At 38.7% G+C, this 15,405-nt stretch overlaps 1 protein-coding gene across 1 annotated transcript in view; it reads right to left on the bottom strand.

The window, feature by feature from the left end:
- The window catches only part of eys (eyes shut homolog), a gene marked incomplete at both ends in the record, with an annotated part of 143,311 nt that overhangs the window by 43,610 nt on the left and 84,296 nt on the right, over window positions 1-15,405 (bottom strand). Inside the window, 5 exons of the mRNA XM_079168679.1 lie at window positions 6,607-6,851; window positions 7,302-7,414; window positions 7,592-7,742; window positions 10,132-10,223; window positions 10,389-10,579. Of these exons, the coding sequence (XP_079024805.1) occupies window positions 6,607-6,851; window positions 7,302-7,414; window positions 7,592-7,742; window positions 10,132-10,223; window positions 10,389-10,579 (792 nt within the window). The remainder of the gene's footprint in view (window positions 1-6,606; window positions 6,852-7,301; window positions 7,415-7,591; window positions 7,743-10,131; window positions 10,224-10,388; window positions 10,580-15,405) is intronic.

Here is a 15,405-nt window from a genome sequence, read left to right as displayed (position 1 = left end):
ACAAAATTCAATGCATACTTTAGTGAACATTTCATGTTATAAGCTACTATGGAATAGTCTAAATAAATTGTTTTTTGTAGTTCACTGTTGGACTGCTTGAGTTAGACAGGTCAGTAAGATGCAGACTTGGTCCAGTTTATTGATCAGTCATCAGACCAACACCTGAGAAGAGTTTTCAGTCATCCCAATTCTCATAATCCTGAAATGTTCGCCTGTGTGCTCAGACACTTTCCGACCCTTGCTCTTTTCGCAGCAAATTAGAGTGGATGACTCTTCACACTGCAAAGAGTTGAGTGGAGCAGACATGAAAGCCAATACTTCAAATTACAAAGAGAAAATAAAAAACTGCCGTTTCTTTTGTTGTAGGAGTTTTTTTCTAGGGCTGATAATAATTAATCAATCCTGTAATGCTTGTTGGCAATTTCTGAGGACGGCAGATTGAGCTGGCTCATTTTTAAAGGCATCAGCAATTACAGCAAAAAGAGCTGGCAGTGTGTTGGCAAAGCAGTAAGCCGACAACCCCTCATCGGGTCCCATTAATGTCAAACACAAAAGCAGCAAATACTCACAACCCTAAAAAAAAAAATATTTTCTGATTGCTTTTTAAGAAATGATGTGTCTCCTCACTGAATTTACATGATTCTTTCTGGTCCTGCTATATGAAAGCGTTACCTGCACCAACGACCAATACAATTTTGTTATTAGTTAATCTCCATAAAAAAGGGCACACATCAAATTTAATCACAGTCAGTTAAATACCTCCTGTTCTCATTTCGCTGTTGATGTAAATACACAAATAAAAGTGTTGTTTCATAAGAGAATTTGGGTTATCACTGGCTTCAGTTTAGATTGAAGAGGGTCGCGGTAAAAATGTCAAAAAGATAATTTAGAAGCACCTTATTTGACAAAGCCATATTTTTAAATAACTTAGACCAAAAAATAATGGCACTTTAAATGAGAAAAAAGAGTGCACTTTCTTATTTGGATTGATGTCGCGGTTCGGTAAAAGTTGCTCAAAAGATATAAATGGGACAAAACTGTGCTCTCAACTTTCAAATATAGGAGAAGTAAGGACATAAGGTAATGAGCCGTAAAAGGAGGTCATGATCAATGCAGACCAAGTCTGAATAATTTCCTGCCTCACTGGTTTCCTCTTTTTTGTCTGCTGGCATACCTTGCAGCCATTTACTCCGTAACTAATTTCTGTGATCACTTAGCTTTCAATTGAATGCTTACATACTTGACAGAATGTCTTTGGCAAGGTCTACGACCCACTGTGTCTTCTTTGGAGGGACAATTTATCATAGCTTAAAACTCTGTCATGCCCGGATGAACTAGCTTTATCTTGACAAAACCTGTCTTATGGTTGGCTACTTGATATCAAATACTCACTCAACCACCTGGCACTGGCCTGGATTACGGCACACCCCACCAGAGGTGCAGCCCCAGGGTGCAAACATAAGGGAGCAAGACCTCACAGCTCACACACGTCAAGCTTCCTATTTACAGGCCGCACATAAAATACCAACTAAATCTGACTGAGAAGTAAGTCTGAAAGCTGCTTTGGAATGTCTTCATGTGCTAAAAAAAAAAGACCTACAGAATACAATTGTAGTGATTTAACCGATGTGGTGATATGGTAGAAGTGTAAAGGGATTCTGTGTGCAATACTGTCTGAGAAAGGCTTGTAAATCCGTCTTACAGTCATACATTTCACAGTATGATCCTGTACATTTTAGCAGGGAGTTAAACGCTTTGCTGCGCATTAAAATGTTAATATTACCAATCCTTGTTATAGTTTTAATCCTAAACTGAGTAGTGAATATAGAATCTACTTGTCACATGTACGAAGTAGGAAGTGGTGGAGGAAGTACTCAGATCCTATACTTAGGCAGAAATGCCACAATGTAGGGTAGTACTGTAAGAGTACTTAAAGTGGCTATAATTGATATTTTACAATCGATCAAATGACAATGTGAAAGGGGTCCCCCATAGTGATGAACCTACAGGGAATTATCCCCTCAATCTGCAGCTCTCCTCAGCTTTAATAAGCTTCATAGTGAGTTTCATTTAACTTTTTATCTGTCCGGCTTCCACTATCTCAAAGAATCGTTTTTGTCAACAGCAGACAGCTATTTTCCACAAAAAGCTCTAATAACCCACTTTATGCTACCTGCTCAGCACCGCACTGCAGACAGACACGTTTAGAGACTGGCAAGTCAACAAAGTCGAGCATTTAGCAGTTAAAGAGACCCTCAGGAGTTCGTAGAGACCAAAAACAGAGGCAAGAGAGAGTGAAGATTGGACTTACATTTGCCAATTCAATGTTAATGTTGCTTCTTCACTGCTATATGTGTAAATAACAAGCTGTTTGCTAAAAAGTTCGCTTTAAAGGTGACGATGTGTTGTGTACACTGGGTGCCACTGCCCCCAAGTGGCCAACAAAACCCATAATAAAGACTTAACTATCAAAATTGAACGTACTCATAATGTAAAATGGCCTCAACAATGATTATATACCGGTATAATATTTTGGTATGTATATCTGTTGCATTAAGCATCCATCCATCCATCCATTTTCCTCCGCTTATCCGGGGTCGGGTCGCGGTGGCAGCAGGCCAAGCAGGCTGACCCAGACTTCCCTCTCGCCCGCAACATTTTCCAGCGCATACTGGGGGATCCCGAGGCGTTCCCAGGCCAGCTGGGAGATATAATCCCTCCAGCGTGTTCTGGGTCTTCCCCGGGTTCTCCTCCCAGTTGGACGTGCCCGGAAAACCTCCAGTGGGAGGCGTCCAGGAGGCATACTAATTAGATGCCCAAACCACGTCAGCTGACTCCTTTCGACGCGAAGGAGTAGCGGCTCGACTCCAAGTTCCCTCCTGATGTCCGAGCTCCTTACCCTATCTCTAAGCCCGGCCACCCTACGGAGGAAACTCATTTCGGCCGCTTGTACCCGCGACCTTGTCCTTTCGGTCAGGACCCAGAGTTCGTGACCATAGGTGAGGGTAGGAACGTAGACCAACGTACCAGTAAATTGACACTTCACACTCTGCTGCAAACCGCCCCAGTGAATGCTGGAGGTCATGATCCGAGGAGGCCAACAGGACCACATCATCTGCAAACAGCAGAGAGGTGATCCCGAGACCCGCACTGCTCCTCTTGAATCTGAGGTTCGACAAACAGTCGGAGCCTCCTTTCCAGCACCCTGGCATAAGCTTTCCCCGGGAGGCTGAGTAGTGTGATACCCCGATTATTTGAGCACACTCTCCAGTCCCCCTTTTTGAAAATGGGAACCACCACCCCGGTCTGCCAGTCCACGGGCACTGATCCCATGGATCCCATGGATCAGTGCCCGTGCATTAAGCAGTGTTTAAATATTCACTGATCAAAGTGAAGCTAATTCTAACAAATCCATAGACTGTTTGGTAGTATAAATTATAGCAGTATATTATATTTTAGAATAAAACATTGTATGTTTTGTATATGAAAAACCTTAATCTGCAGCTCCAGTGACTGCAGTAGACATATCTCTTTATGTCAAGACAAATTATCAGGCTACATTTTAGAACATGTAGTACTAACATTAATAACATTAGATCTTCTTGAACAATAATATAAGAGGCTACAGGGACTCGTGTGCATCTTGATATTTCTCTTAGATACATACTGTGTGACACGTCAGCATTTCATCTAGGACACAAACAAGACCACATCATTAGTCACCGGGTAAGTTGACACATCTATAATTAACTCGGAGCGGAGGCTTTATTCTTCTCTTGCGTCTATTCTTAATTCAATAAGATGTGAGGACAAGGTTGTCACCCGGCAAAGTTGACACATTCACAGACTTTGTCAGCATGTAAACAGCCTCTGGACTCCGTCTGCCTGCTATTAGAACTAGTGTTGTAAAGCACATCGCTGGATGAGTGCTCACATGAGATTGCACTCTGTTAACCTGAGATACTGCTGAAATGCTTCTGAAGAGGAGGAATTCCTCAAACTCAGCAGAAATTACTCTAAAATGCCACAGTTGGTATTTAAAAGGAAAAGTTTTATGAGTGTGACAAGTTAAGCAGGAACTCACTTTACGGTCATGGAAGGAAAAGGTTGGGAGTTTTATGATTTATTAGGAAAAAGTAAAAATGTAATTACAAAATTCGGAGAATGTAGAACATCAGATTGATTTCAAAGGTGGTTGGAGTTTAATGTGTTAGTATGCATTATAACCTGACTATGTCAGGTTATAATGCATTTTTGGCTTATCAGGGTTAATTTCCAATTAGAAAGCTTGTACGATGTCACGCAGATGTCCACGCAAATGTGCTGCGGTCACATGTGATGATACTTTGAGGCACACTTGTAATTACCCTTGTGAACCCAAGAGGTACAATGTTGAGAAATAAATGAATGAATAAATGAGTGAATGAATCAACGAATGATGCATACTCCTTATTCTCTACTGGCTGTTTAGAAGTTGGCCAAAGCATCTTTAATAACTGGCTTAGCAAAGCAGCATCTCTGTCAAGTAAGCAGCACATAGCTGTCACCGATGGGAAAAACAAATGAGATTAAAGTCCTTAAAATAGCATAATTTTGTGTTACAGTGCCTGGAGAGACAAATCACATTTCAGTAGATTACTTAAACACCTGTAAATTAGCATTTTTAGAACACATGGCAGAGGTGTCAAATAAGGGCGTCAGATGCACACAGGCTGCTCATGCCATGTTAATGACTGTCAACGTGAGCTTCAAGCGCCATTCTGTCAGATTTCTATGTATTCTGTAAACACAACATTATGCTATCAGCATCAATCCCATTGAGGGGTTGTCAAGGTGAAGATCAATCCATTTTTCATTGCTGAAACTCTCTGAAATGCTAATAAGAATTTCCATCGCTTACCATATTCCCCAGGCTTAAAATGTACAATACATGACGGCATTTGGTGGCTACTGTGAATCTCCTTATTGAAACCCCATGACGGAAAGCATTGTTAGTGCAATGCTCTATGAGTTGCAGAGAAAGAGAAAAGCTTTCTGTTATTGCACGTTGACAAAGATAACAGTGGCAGAAAATCACTCAAAATTCAACGTTTTTGAAACACTTAATTTCATAGCTGCTAGCATTAGCCTGAACTCGGATAGCTTTCTCTAAAAACACTGTGGGGAAATACTACACGATGGATGCGCTTGTCTTTTCTTTTCTTTTTTTCAGCGTCACCTGTACGCCTACAAACTAGATACATATAGACTATTTAGGATTCATTATGCTCCTTAGCCTGGTCGTGTGTAGATTGTAACCCACAAAGTGTGGACACTTGCTACACGTACTGCCCAACAACCTATGCTAACCTTAACCATTCCAGATCAATACATAACCATAACCATTTCATAAAGAGCTACGCAAATTGTGGGGTATCCTTGAGACATGCCTGCTTATCCTTGAAAAAACATTTATTTTACTACTGTAGGTAGAAGTTGGCCGGATATGCTGATGATTGCAGATTAGATCTGAGCAGATAAACACAGCTTAATCTATTCATTACACTTTTGCTTGTGTGTTTTTTGGATTAGTTATATACTGTAGACTAACACAACACAACATAACATCTGAAATGTCAATCAGTTGTGAGCAGCTTGGCTTGCCTTATCAAGCTCACAAACAATTAATTTACACCTCTAGTGTTACTAATGTTGTCACTGACGGAGAATGACTACACCAGCAAAATACAGGATGCTGTTTTCTACACTGTCAGAGCGAATCATGGATGGCAAGAGAGGTAGAGAGAGCGGCGTCAGTAGCCACATTGTAAGTGCAAGTCTGCAAAGAAAAAACGCCGTAGTATGTGTGTCTCGTACGGCTGTCTCCTTGGTATAAATGTCGGAGCGGTTGGTACAAAATCATTTTTGGTGGCGACAGGGGCGAGGACTGGGGGGGTGGTGTTCAGTCTACGGGGATATTTAGGGCTGGCCAACGTCACGTAGCTGAGTGTTGAGCGGGTGCTGCAAGGTCGTGTTCTCGTTCTCAATGAGCGCTGGAGGTGAACATGGACACACGGCGATGGTTCAAGCTGCTTTTATGGATCTTTCATTTCATTAATCATATCCTGAATAATTCACATCGCTCAAAATTCCTAATGCAGCTCACTCTATTTTGCTCTCATAGTGAAACCTATTAGCCAAAGAGGCTCAGCATATATTAAACAATATAATTTGTTGGCTGGCTCTTCATGATACAACTATGGAGGTCACAGTAGAGTAGGGGTTTAAGCTTTTTACTGCTTGCGTGTGTCTATATATATATTTTATATATGTATTTAATGGATTAATTTATGGCTACGTGATTATCCTATGCATATTCATTTCATTTCAAATTTTAATATTATATAGGTGGAGGCTTCAAATAGCTTTTTGTCTCTTTCTGCGATATTGTGATATTATTTATCTCTTTGTGATATTATTTATCTCTTTGTTTATTTTTATTTTATTTTTTAAATTGTGCAAAATAAATAAACTAAGTCAACTAAATGTTACCTTGATCATTACGGCTCTGTACAGACTGTGGCAACACATTTACGTATTAAAAACTGTAAAAATGTCCAAACCTACCTTTCTCACAAACAGTGCCAGTGAAATGAAGCGGGCAGTGACAGGAAGGCAGAGCTCCCCCAGGCAGCTGCAGCTGATGACAAGTTCCTCCGTTGTGGCAAAGACCGTCCTTGCAAACTGGATGTTTTGTTGTTTGCGTGGAAGCTGCCATTTTTGTTGTTGTGTTCACTGTGTCAGAGGTGGTTGATTGAGTTGTCCAATTTGAAGAACTTGTTGTGGAGGCTTCAATCGCATGCAGAGTATGTCTGTAAAAAATATGCAAAAGTTGTAGACGTTTCAGTGAGCAAAAATCCAATTTAGCATTAGAATTATTTGCTTTTCAGCCTACAGATATGAACTATATCCATGTGCAGCAAAAATGACCCATTAAATAAGAGGTAGACGTGAAGTGCAGTCATTTACAAAGTAGACCGATTTTAGATCACAATCCGAGGCCAAAAGGAAAACTCAAGTATTATTTATAACAATGCGGTCGGATTTCACTGCATCAGATACAACAAAATGTGTCTACTGGTACTTGTTCTTGATTATCTAAGTAACAAAATATGAACAAAGTGTGTTAATGTGTTGGGGTGATTTTTCATGTATGAGCCCAGGAAAACTAAAAAACATGTTTTGCTGACAAAAAACAACAAATGTGAAAACCAAGTCAAAAGAAGAGATCATGATGAAAACATAGAACATGTTTACTTTACCTGCATCGGTCTATGTTGCTGCTGGCGATGGCATCAGACGTATAAAAGCTCCTCATTTCATTAATTTCAATTATTTCAATGCAGCCAGTATAGTTGTGGAAAGGTTTCGCTCTCTAAGTGAAAAAAAAAAATGTAGACAATTGAGTGGTTTCTCCCAGTTCTTTCAATATTTACATTGTTTTTAATTCTGTATGTATCATTTATGTAACCTTGAAGCATATATGTGTTTAAGAACCTTATGATTTCTGTAGATAGTTGAGAAACCACACAGTAGGAGCTGTAAATCGTACCTGATTGGGTAGATATTGTTGTGGCAGACCACCAGTGAAGACGTGGTTTGTTCTCATTATGATGTTTCCCAGCCAGTAATTACTTGCTGTACTTTTGATTTTCTCATGACCAGAAAGAGTTAGCTCTGCCTCACAAGGGGCCAGGTGTTGTCTATAAAAGAGCATGAAGACTTCATGTCAAGAGAAGAGGTGGATTGTACATGGGGTCTTTCAGTTATCACTCTGCATAATCTCCAAAATGTCTATGTGCTGTATTCTAACAATTCAAAAAGAAAGACATTTTTGTGGCCTTCATAATACGAATAACTCACCTTTCAAGAAATAAAGTTTAATCAACATTGTGACTTTAGAACAAAGCATTTTCAAACTCTAAGATCAGGACAAAGGCTTCTGAGATGAACTTCTGCTACAGAGAAAAACAACTTCCAGTTGCATAAAACATGGAATTTAAAAAAGAACCTATTTCACAACAGTGGTTTGAGAAGTAGAGAGAAATACTGAATGCTGAGATTAAAAACTATGGTAAATGCGTGTAATTGTTTTGTCAACTCTGTTGATGAATTCATTGATCACAAATCTTTTTTGAGGTGTGACTGCTGTTTTTTCTCAAGGCATCTTATACGCCTTCACAGAACTATTTTGGACCCACCCCAAAGCCATTCATAGATTTCAAAAACCAATTCTCCATTTTGAAACAACAGGAGAGAGCCGATAATTACCTAAGTGCAGATTCTGGACTAACCATCTGCAGCTTGAGGGTACTCGGGCCATGGATGCTCAGCCTCCTCTCCAGTGTCTCCTGATACCCCTTGTTCCCTGAGTGGAAGTTAGGAGGTCCACGAAGCAATCTAGTCTGATTTGTTAAGCTTGTGCTTTGCACGCTGTTGCATATGCCGGCTAAACACTCGGGGCACTAACTCGGAGCTGCATAAGTCCTTCCTCTAGAGCCAGCATGGAGAAGCGGTTAATTTAGAAGCAGTCTGCCAGAGCGGCCTGGCCAGCAGCCAGAGGGCACTGTGCTCACTGTCCTTGAGAAGTCAGCCCCACTGGGTTTATATTTAACATATTGAAAAGCGTCTTTGACGGGAAGATATATTAAAAGTCTATAATGAGTTAGGTCGTGATGTTGAGGATGGCCATGGTGTTGTACCTCTGGGTCAAATCAGACAAAGATGGACGAACTCGGCCATCAGACAATTACAAAGAATTTGCTTTGTGACACCAGGAACCATTTTTCCATACTCCCAACCCTCTCGTTATGACAGCTCTCTTTCTTGCAATGTCTCCAAGGGGTTGGTACAGAACATTATGATTGATTCATACTGCTGTTGTATTTTCACTGCAGAAAGAAAAAAAACAGGGGTGGAGCCTTGCAGCCCTTTAAACTTGATAGGCCTCACTAGCTGCACTTGCATATTTAGGGCAGTGCAGCTTTCTGCCAAGAAACACAAGGCAACCTTCCCACTCAGCTTTGTTTCCACAGGAGAACATTTGCTCACCTTTGCCACAGTATGTTCATAATCACCTTCAGCATTTGTTCTTCTCTTTTAAAAACTTCATTTTCAGAAAACCCAAATACATTTCTTTCTCCGTCTATTAATCCCAATATTTCTGTCTAACAAAACAGAATGTTGTTTTAGAAATGATTATCTTTGCTCCAACAGAAATGGTAAAATGGCCTCTTTGCAACAATGAATAGAGTCTCCATACTCTCTCCTAAAATGCAAAGTAAACTGATTTGATATGAGTTGAATATAAGCCACTTTGTTTCAGCTTCCAGCTCATACATAATACACTTTGTGACTTGAAACTGAACCACATCTTTCTTACGTCAGAAAACAATGGAGAAGACTGGCAGCAAGATTGCACATGGGTTTAGGAACAATATAACTAAAGGGGCCACAGCCTCACTTTAAATCATTTAAACATTGATTTTGTGCTTGGCTCTTGCTTGTTAATCTTTTCGTAATGAAAAACTGCAAATGAAGACTTTAGAACAGCCAATAAAACATGGTCAGTGATCACTAATGCATGTTAATAGGCACATTCTGACGTTTGCTTTAGTTCTTTAAAATGTAAGCCCATTTGCTCATTCATAATACCGTCTACATTCTCAGTCTGGTGATTCTTGCCAATTATATATCTTCGCCCGGAATTAGTTAAAGCCCTTTTCTACAAAAAGGCCTGTCACACTTGAAATGAGTGGATAACTAAGGATCAAGTTAGTACCACCTGAGGTGCTAACACTATTTGATCAAAATTTATTTTCAAATTATATTTTCTTACACCCTCTGTAAGTAGCTTATTGTGAATGTGCCTCTTTTTTCTCATTAGAAAATATATTCCAGCCTGAAGCAGATACATAAAACACCGCATCTGGGTTGATGTCTTTGTTAATACAACCTGTAAATTAAAAGCTGTAACATGACATTCTAACTTATCTATTCCGATGTGACACGTTTGTTCCTCTCACATTGCAGCAGCAGAGCTTAACCCCAACACAGATTCAAAATATTAATTAAATATAACAAAGAACATACCTGATATTAACAAGGTGAACCTTGCCATCACTAACATGAATTAACGTACTGATCCCAGAAACCTCTTCCTCTTCGTTACAGCAAAAGGCATACTGAAAAGAGAGTTTAAAGATGTGTTTTTTCATGTTTTTGGTCCATGAACTGTATAAATTGGCCGTGAGATCTGTCTTTCATGGGCAAACATGACAAATATTGATGCAGTGACTACAACATTAGCATATAATCCTGCATAATAACTATACAACCTGAGTTGTTACCTGCAAGATTCCATCCAGGATGAAGAGTTTAATGAAAAAGAGATCACCGTAAGCGGGTCCTTGGTCCACGTAAAGTATAGTTCCATGGGTCACTTGAGTCTGAAATCTCACAGTAATGTTGTTGAGTGAGCTGAGGTCAATACCCTTAAACTCCATGTATGAATTCCCAAAGAACTGAATGTAGCTTGAATCTGGGAAATACAAAAATATAGAAAGCAGAAATGGGGTAAAAGGTGTAATAAAGAAATCAAGACATAGTACAGTGCATGCATCTTTATTGTCAATTCTGCTGAGATTGATCTCTGAAAGAAGAACTCAACTTTTCACTCGCTTCCTCCACAGGGAGGTCAGTGCACAGGGTGACATACACAACAGCAACCTCAGGATTATAAAAAATTCAGAGTCTTGGTAAGAACACCTCAGCAGGGCAGATGCTTGTTGCCACTGAGGCTTGGACATGGACCTTTGTGGTTATGTTGCTATGCGGTTGATCCTTTTTCTAAGTCTGATCTAAATAGTTTCCTCTACTGTGTTTATGACTCACGGATACATGAAAAAAGGATTTGCCAGGATAATGGGTGTGGGAAAACAGTTTTTGACAGGTGAAAAAAAACGTTTGTTATGGATCATTTTCCTAAGTTTTCTTTTTATCTGTCTGTGAAAATGGGTGAAAAACAGTTTCAGCAGGTATAAACATTTTTTTGTAAGGATATTTTTTTCAAGGTGATTTTATTTTTTGCCGGGCTCTTTTTTGTTCAAAGTATTTGTTGTTGTAATACTCATTTAGGCCACAAGGAAGCACCACTACCCCCATGTTCTAAAGAGGATTAAAATAATTTCTGTTTCTTTCCAGGAGAGTTTAATTTCACCATGCACTCTAAACACAGGGATCACATTTTGTGTTCGCAAGTTTTATCACATTACTGTCACTTTTTGTCTTTTTCTTAGAAATGTATTTCAATCGGTGCCAAATTGCTATTAACGTTAGCTAACTATGATGCAAGCTATTAGCACTTAACCTAGCTACAACCCAAGTTAAGTGGTCTGTATATGTAACTTTAGTTTAATGTAAAACGTTACTGATGCTAACGGGGACACTTGACCCCTTATGTGTGGGATGTTTGTTTCTCAATCATTTCTCTTGAATATTAAAGTGAAGCAGACCGTATTATGATTTGCAATGTGTCGAGAGGCCTGGAGTGTAATGGACTACTTAAAATGTTCTAATTTTTGATTTGTCAGGAGCTTTTCTTGTCTGTGTGCATGTTTTAATCTAATGCACTGTTAATTCTGTAATGTTATGGTTATGATGGCTGCCTTTCATCTTCAGTAATATTCTCTGTGTACACCAAGTACACAGTTCAGTAGGTCTTTTCAGAAAATGATGTAATGATTTAAAGCAATAATGATAATTCATGCTGGAAAAAACAAAGAAACTTATTCTAAATAAAGCAGACCCGCTATAATCACTGATACTAAGTAAAAAAACTGTGGGATTTTATTTATCGTACAGCTAGCTACAGAGGTTGTTTTATCCCAAATGCAATAATGTGGGCAACGAGGTACTTTAAACTCAAATATGAGAGTGTAGGCAAATATGAGAGTGAAGGCTGTGCACAATGGGCAATGCAATGACTGACTGTACAATTCAAAGACCTTTGTTCTGTTGATGCTTTTATCTTGTGAACATATTTTATGTTTGTATTTTCCTGGGTGAGAGCAAAGACAATGCTCCTGCCTCGGCTGAACAAAAAAGGTTATTCTATTCTGTTCAATGTAGGTTGTAATAGTTGCAATGCCACTATGTGAAGTCTGTTTTGTGGACTCCAGAGGAAGAATAGCTGCTGCAATGCTGTAGCTAGTGGGGATCTAAATAAAATAAACTCACCAATAAAGATACAAAAATTAAAAAAGAACATAAAAGTGGGACTTTTGGACACTTGCTAAGAGAATAGGATCATTTTGAGCATTCAATGGTAGCTAGCAGAATAGAATATGCACTTTGGATGCATTTTTGGCAATTTCAAATAATATGGCTACTATACATATGTATTATATAGAATTGGATGCTATTTGTATAATATTGCAGTTATAGTGCGATGCTTATTCTTAAACAGTCCTTCAGTTGACAGTTGAAGCATTGGTACTTAGACCAATCTGTTTATTTATTGTCTAATGAATTAAATACTTAATTAACAGCAACTATTAATCTGAATGGTGCTGTCTTGTTTCACAGAGGGCGGAGTGAGCCCTACACACTGTTGGGGAGAAATTAAAACCTGATCATCGGTGCGTAGGTAAGGTGTTATAAAGTGAGACCCAAGCTATCCAAGTATATTGGAGCAGTGAGCTCAGCTTGATTTTGTTGGCAGATGAAAAAAATAGATTGTGATGTTAGTCTTACCTCATGAACTTTTATGAAAAACACAGTAATGATTATACAACGTGCAGTGCATTAAAAAGACACCATTTCATCTAAATCTTTCAATACATTATGTTTTGTCAATTTTATCTCATTAATCTTTATTTTTTACAGGATATTCCCATTCAGATTTAACATCTCTTTTTCTAGGGAATCCTAGCCAAGACGGCCTCATAAAGGTTTCACATAAAAGCACAAACAACACTATAATTATGCAATGAAGTCAAGTATACCGAAAACAACCCTGTATTAAATCATATTGTGAAGCAATACAGTGATTTCAAAATCATAGGCACTCTCGCTTCAGATGAAGTGCAAAGGCGTGAAAGATGGATAAAGTAATAGACAATGGTTTATGTCCAAATGACGTGGTGCAATAAAGCATACTTTATAATAATTTACTTGCCATGGGTGCCATTAGTTCCGACGCAGTAAATAATGTATTTGAAATTTCAGAAAGGCAATACATTATTGGCGTAATACCATAACCATACAGCATATTGGAATTGAAATGGTCCGAGAGAAAACTAGATTGTCTAAAGCCTGTTTTCAGGTATTCCTATTGGCTGTTCTTTCAAATGCTAAACAAGAAAGCTTCACTCAGAGTCATTGTTGCTGATACTTAAATATTTCATTCATTAAATGAATAAAACAAAGCTTATTAACCTTACATGGCCTCTTCTGACTTTCACCGGCGTAGCTTACTTCTCTAGAATAAAATTGTTCAAGCCACAAGTCAAATGTTGGACTTCCCTCTAAAATATCAAACTAAAATATCTGACTGGCCTCAAGAGTGATTTAGATTATCTAAGTACCAATGGTTAAACCAGGGGTGAAAGTAGGACAGCAGCTGCCTGTCAAACCCATTCAACAACCCGTTACCGTCACATTTCCAACAAGAAAACACATCTGCTAATGTAGGTCAACATACACAACAGTTAGTTATCACCGCCAGGTAGGTTTTGTTTTCGGCTCAGTTTGTCCCTTAGTCTGTTACATGTACATGTTTGAATTTAATTATCATTGCGAAATAGGGCATTTGTGCTGCATTCATGTGGTTTCTTATTAATCAGAGATTTATTGACAGGGACAATTCCCATGAATCTGTTAATATGTTGCTTAAGCAAAAAAGGACAACACATCTTCGGTGTAGAGTCCATGTTTTTTCCATATTATGACTTAAAGCTCATGAACAAGAACGACTTCCAAACTCGGGAGATGGGATCATCCGAGGAGCACATGAACGCACCATTGTCTGCGCTCTCCGAGTGTTATTCTAGTTTTCTTGTGAATTGCTTCTAAATTGTTCCAGTGTCAGTGTGTTTGTGCCCAGCATAGACCTTTGGGTTTTTAATCCGTGCTTGCTGCCTTTCCAAAACTGTTTCGTTAGCCTACTGCTGGCAAACTCAACTTCTGCTGCCGCTGACTGTGTGATATTGAGTGCTGTGGGTTTTTAGCAGTTGTTTCTTGCTAAACTCTCCCATGTAAAATATAAGTCGTGATGTTTCATGTTGTTCAGTTTTATTACAACACAATTTCCGGGGGGACAACAATCAACTACTCTTACTTTCACCCCTGGGTATAGCTGTCAACAGAAGGAAGCATCGCAACATAATTAAAATATTCAATAAACAGCATCCAATTCTATATAATATGGATAATATCATATTAATCTAAATTGTCAAAATCTAAACGTATCAAAAGTGATTATTCTGTTGTGCATCAAATGTACATAATGATTCTATTTCCTTAGTGTCCAAATGTCCCACTCTTATGCTGTTGTTTTTTCTTCATCTTAATTGGTAAAAATGGTTTAGTTTATTAGGACTTCACATATTGACAATGCAGCCATTACAACTTATATAGAATATAATAGAATACTCATCTTTGTCATCTATGTGTGCTCCGGTTGCCACAGTTTGGTCACACAAGATCAGTGATGACAGTGAGTCTGCTTGATTTACGTGTAGAACAAGTTCCTTTTGGCTTTTCCAGCATTAATTAACTTTGAGCTGGGTTTACACAATTTTTGTGGAAACGACCCAAGCCATGTCATCAGCACACTTAAATAGCTTGAAATTGCTGTTGTGCAGAGACATTTTATTGGTGTACCCAGAGAATATTACTGCAGATAAAACGCAGCCACTATAACCAGAACGTTACAGAATAAATAGGCCAAGACTTAAACACACACAGAGACAAAACAAGCTGCTGACAATTCAATAATCAGAAAATGTAAGATAGACTCCAGTGTCCCCAAGACACTATGAATAAAAATACGGCCTGCATCACTCCATTATCCAATACAATAATCTGAATATATGAAATAGTCAATTTCACCCAAGTGTCCCCAACTTATTGCAAATCATATTACAGACCATTTCACTCTAGAATCCAAAACAATAATCCAAAAACAAACATCCCACCAATGAGGGGTCCCAGTTACCAGACCTAACGTTACAATACACTAACGTCGTATACGTACATTTCTAGCCAAACGAACAACTTGACTCTGTTACATAACTTGCTAACACACTTGTGTTTTGTGTGGAGTGTATACAGGAGTTCAAACTTACCTAGAAAAATCATGAACAA

The sequence above is a fragment of the Pholis gunnellus genome (assembly GCF_910591455.1).
Source record: "Pholis gunnellus genome assembly, chromosome: 11".
In the NCBI taxonomy this organism is placed as follows: domain Eukaryota; kingdom Metazoa; phylum Chordata; class Actinopteri; order Perciformes; family Pholidae; genus Pholis; species Pholis gunnellus.
The sequence above is the reverse complement of the archived record's forward strand: the minus strand, read 5'-3'. Positions and strand labels throughout refer to the sequence as shown.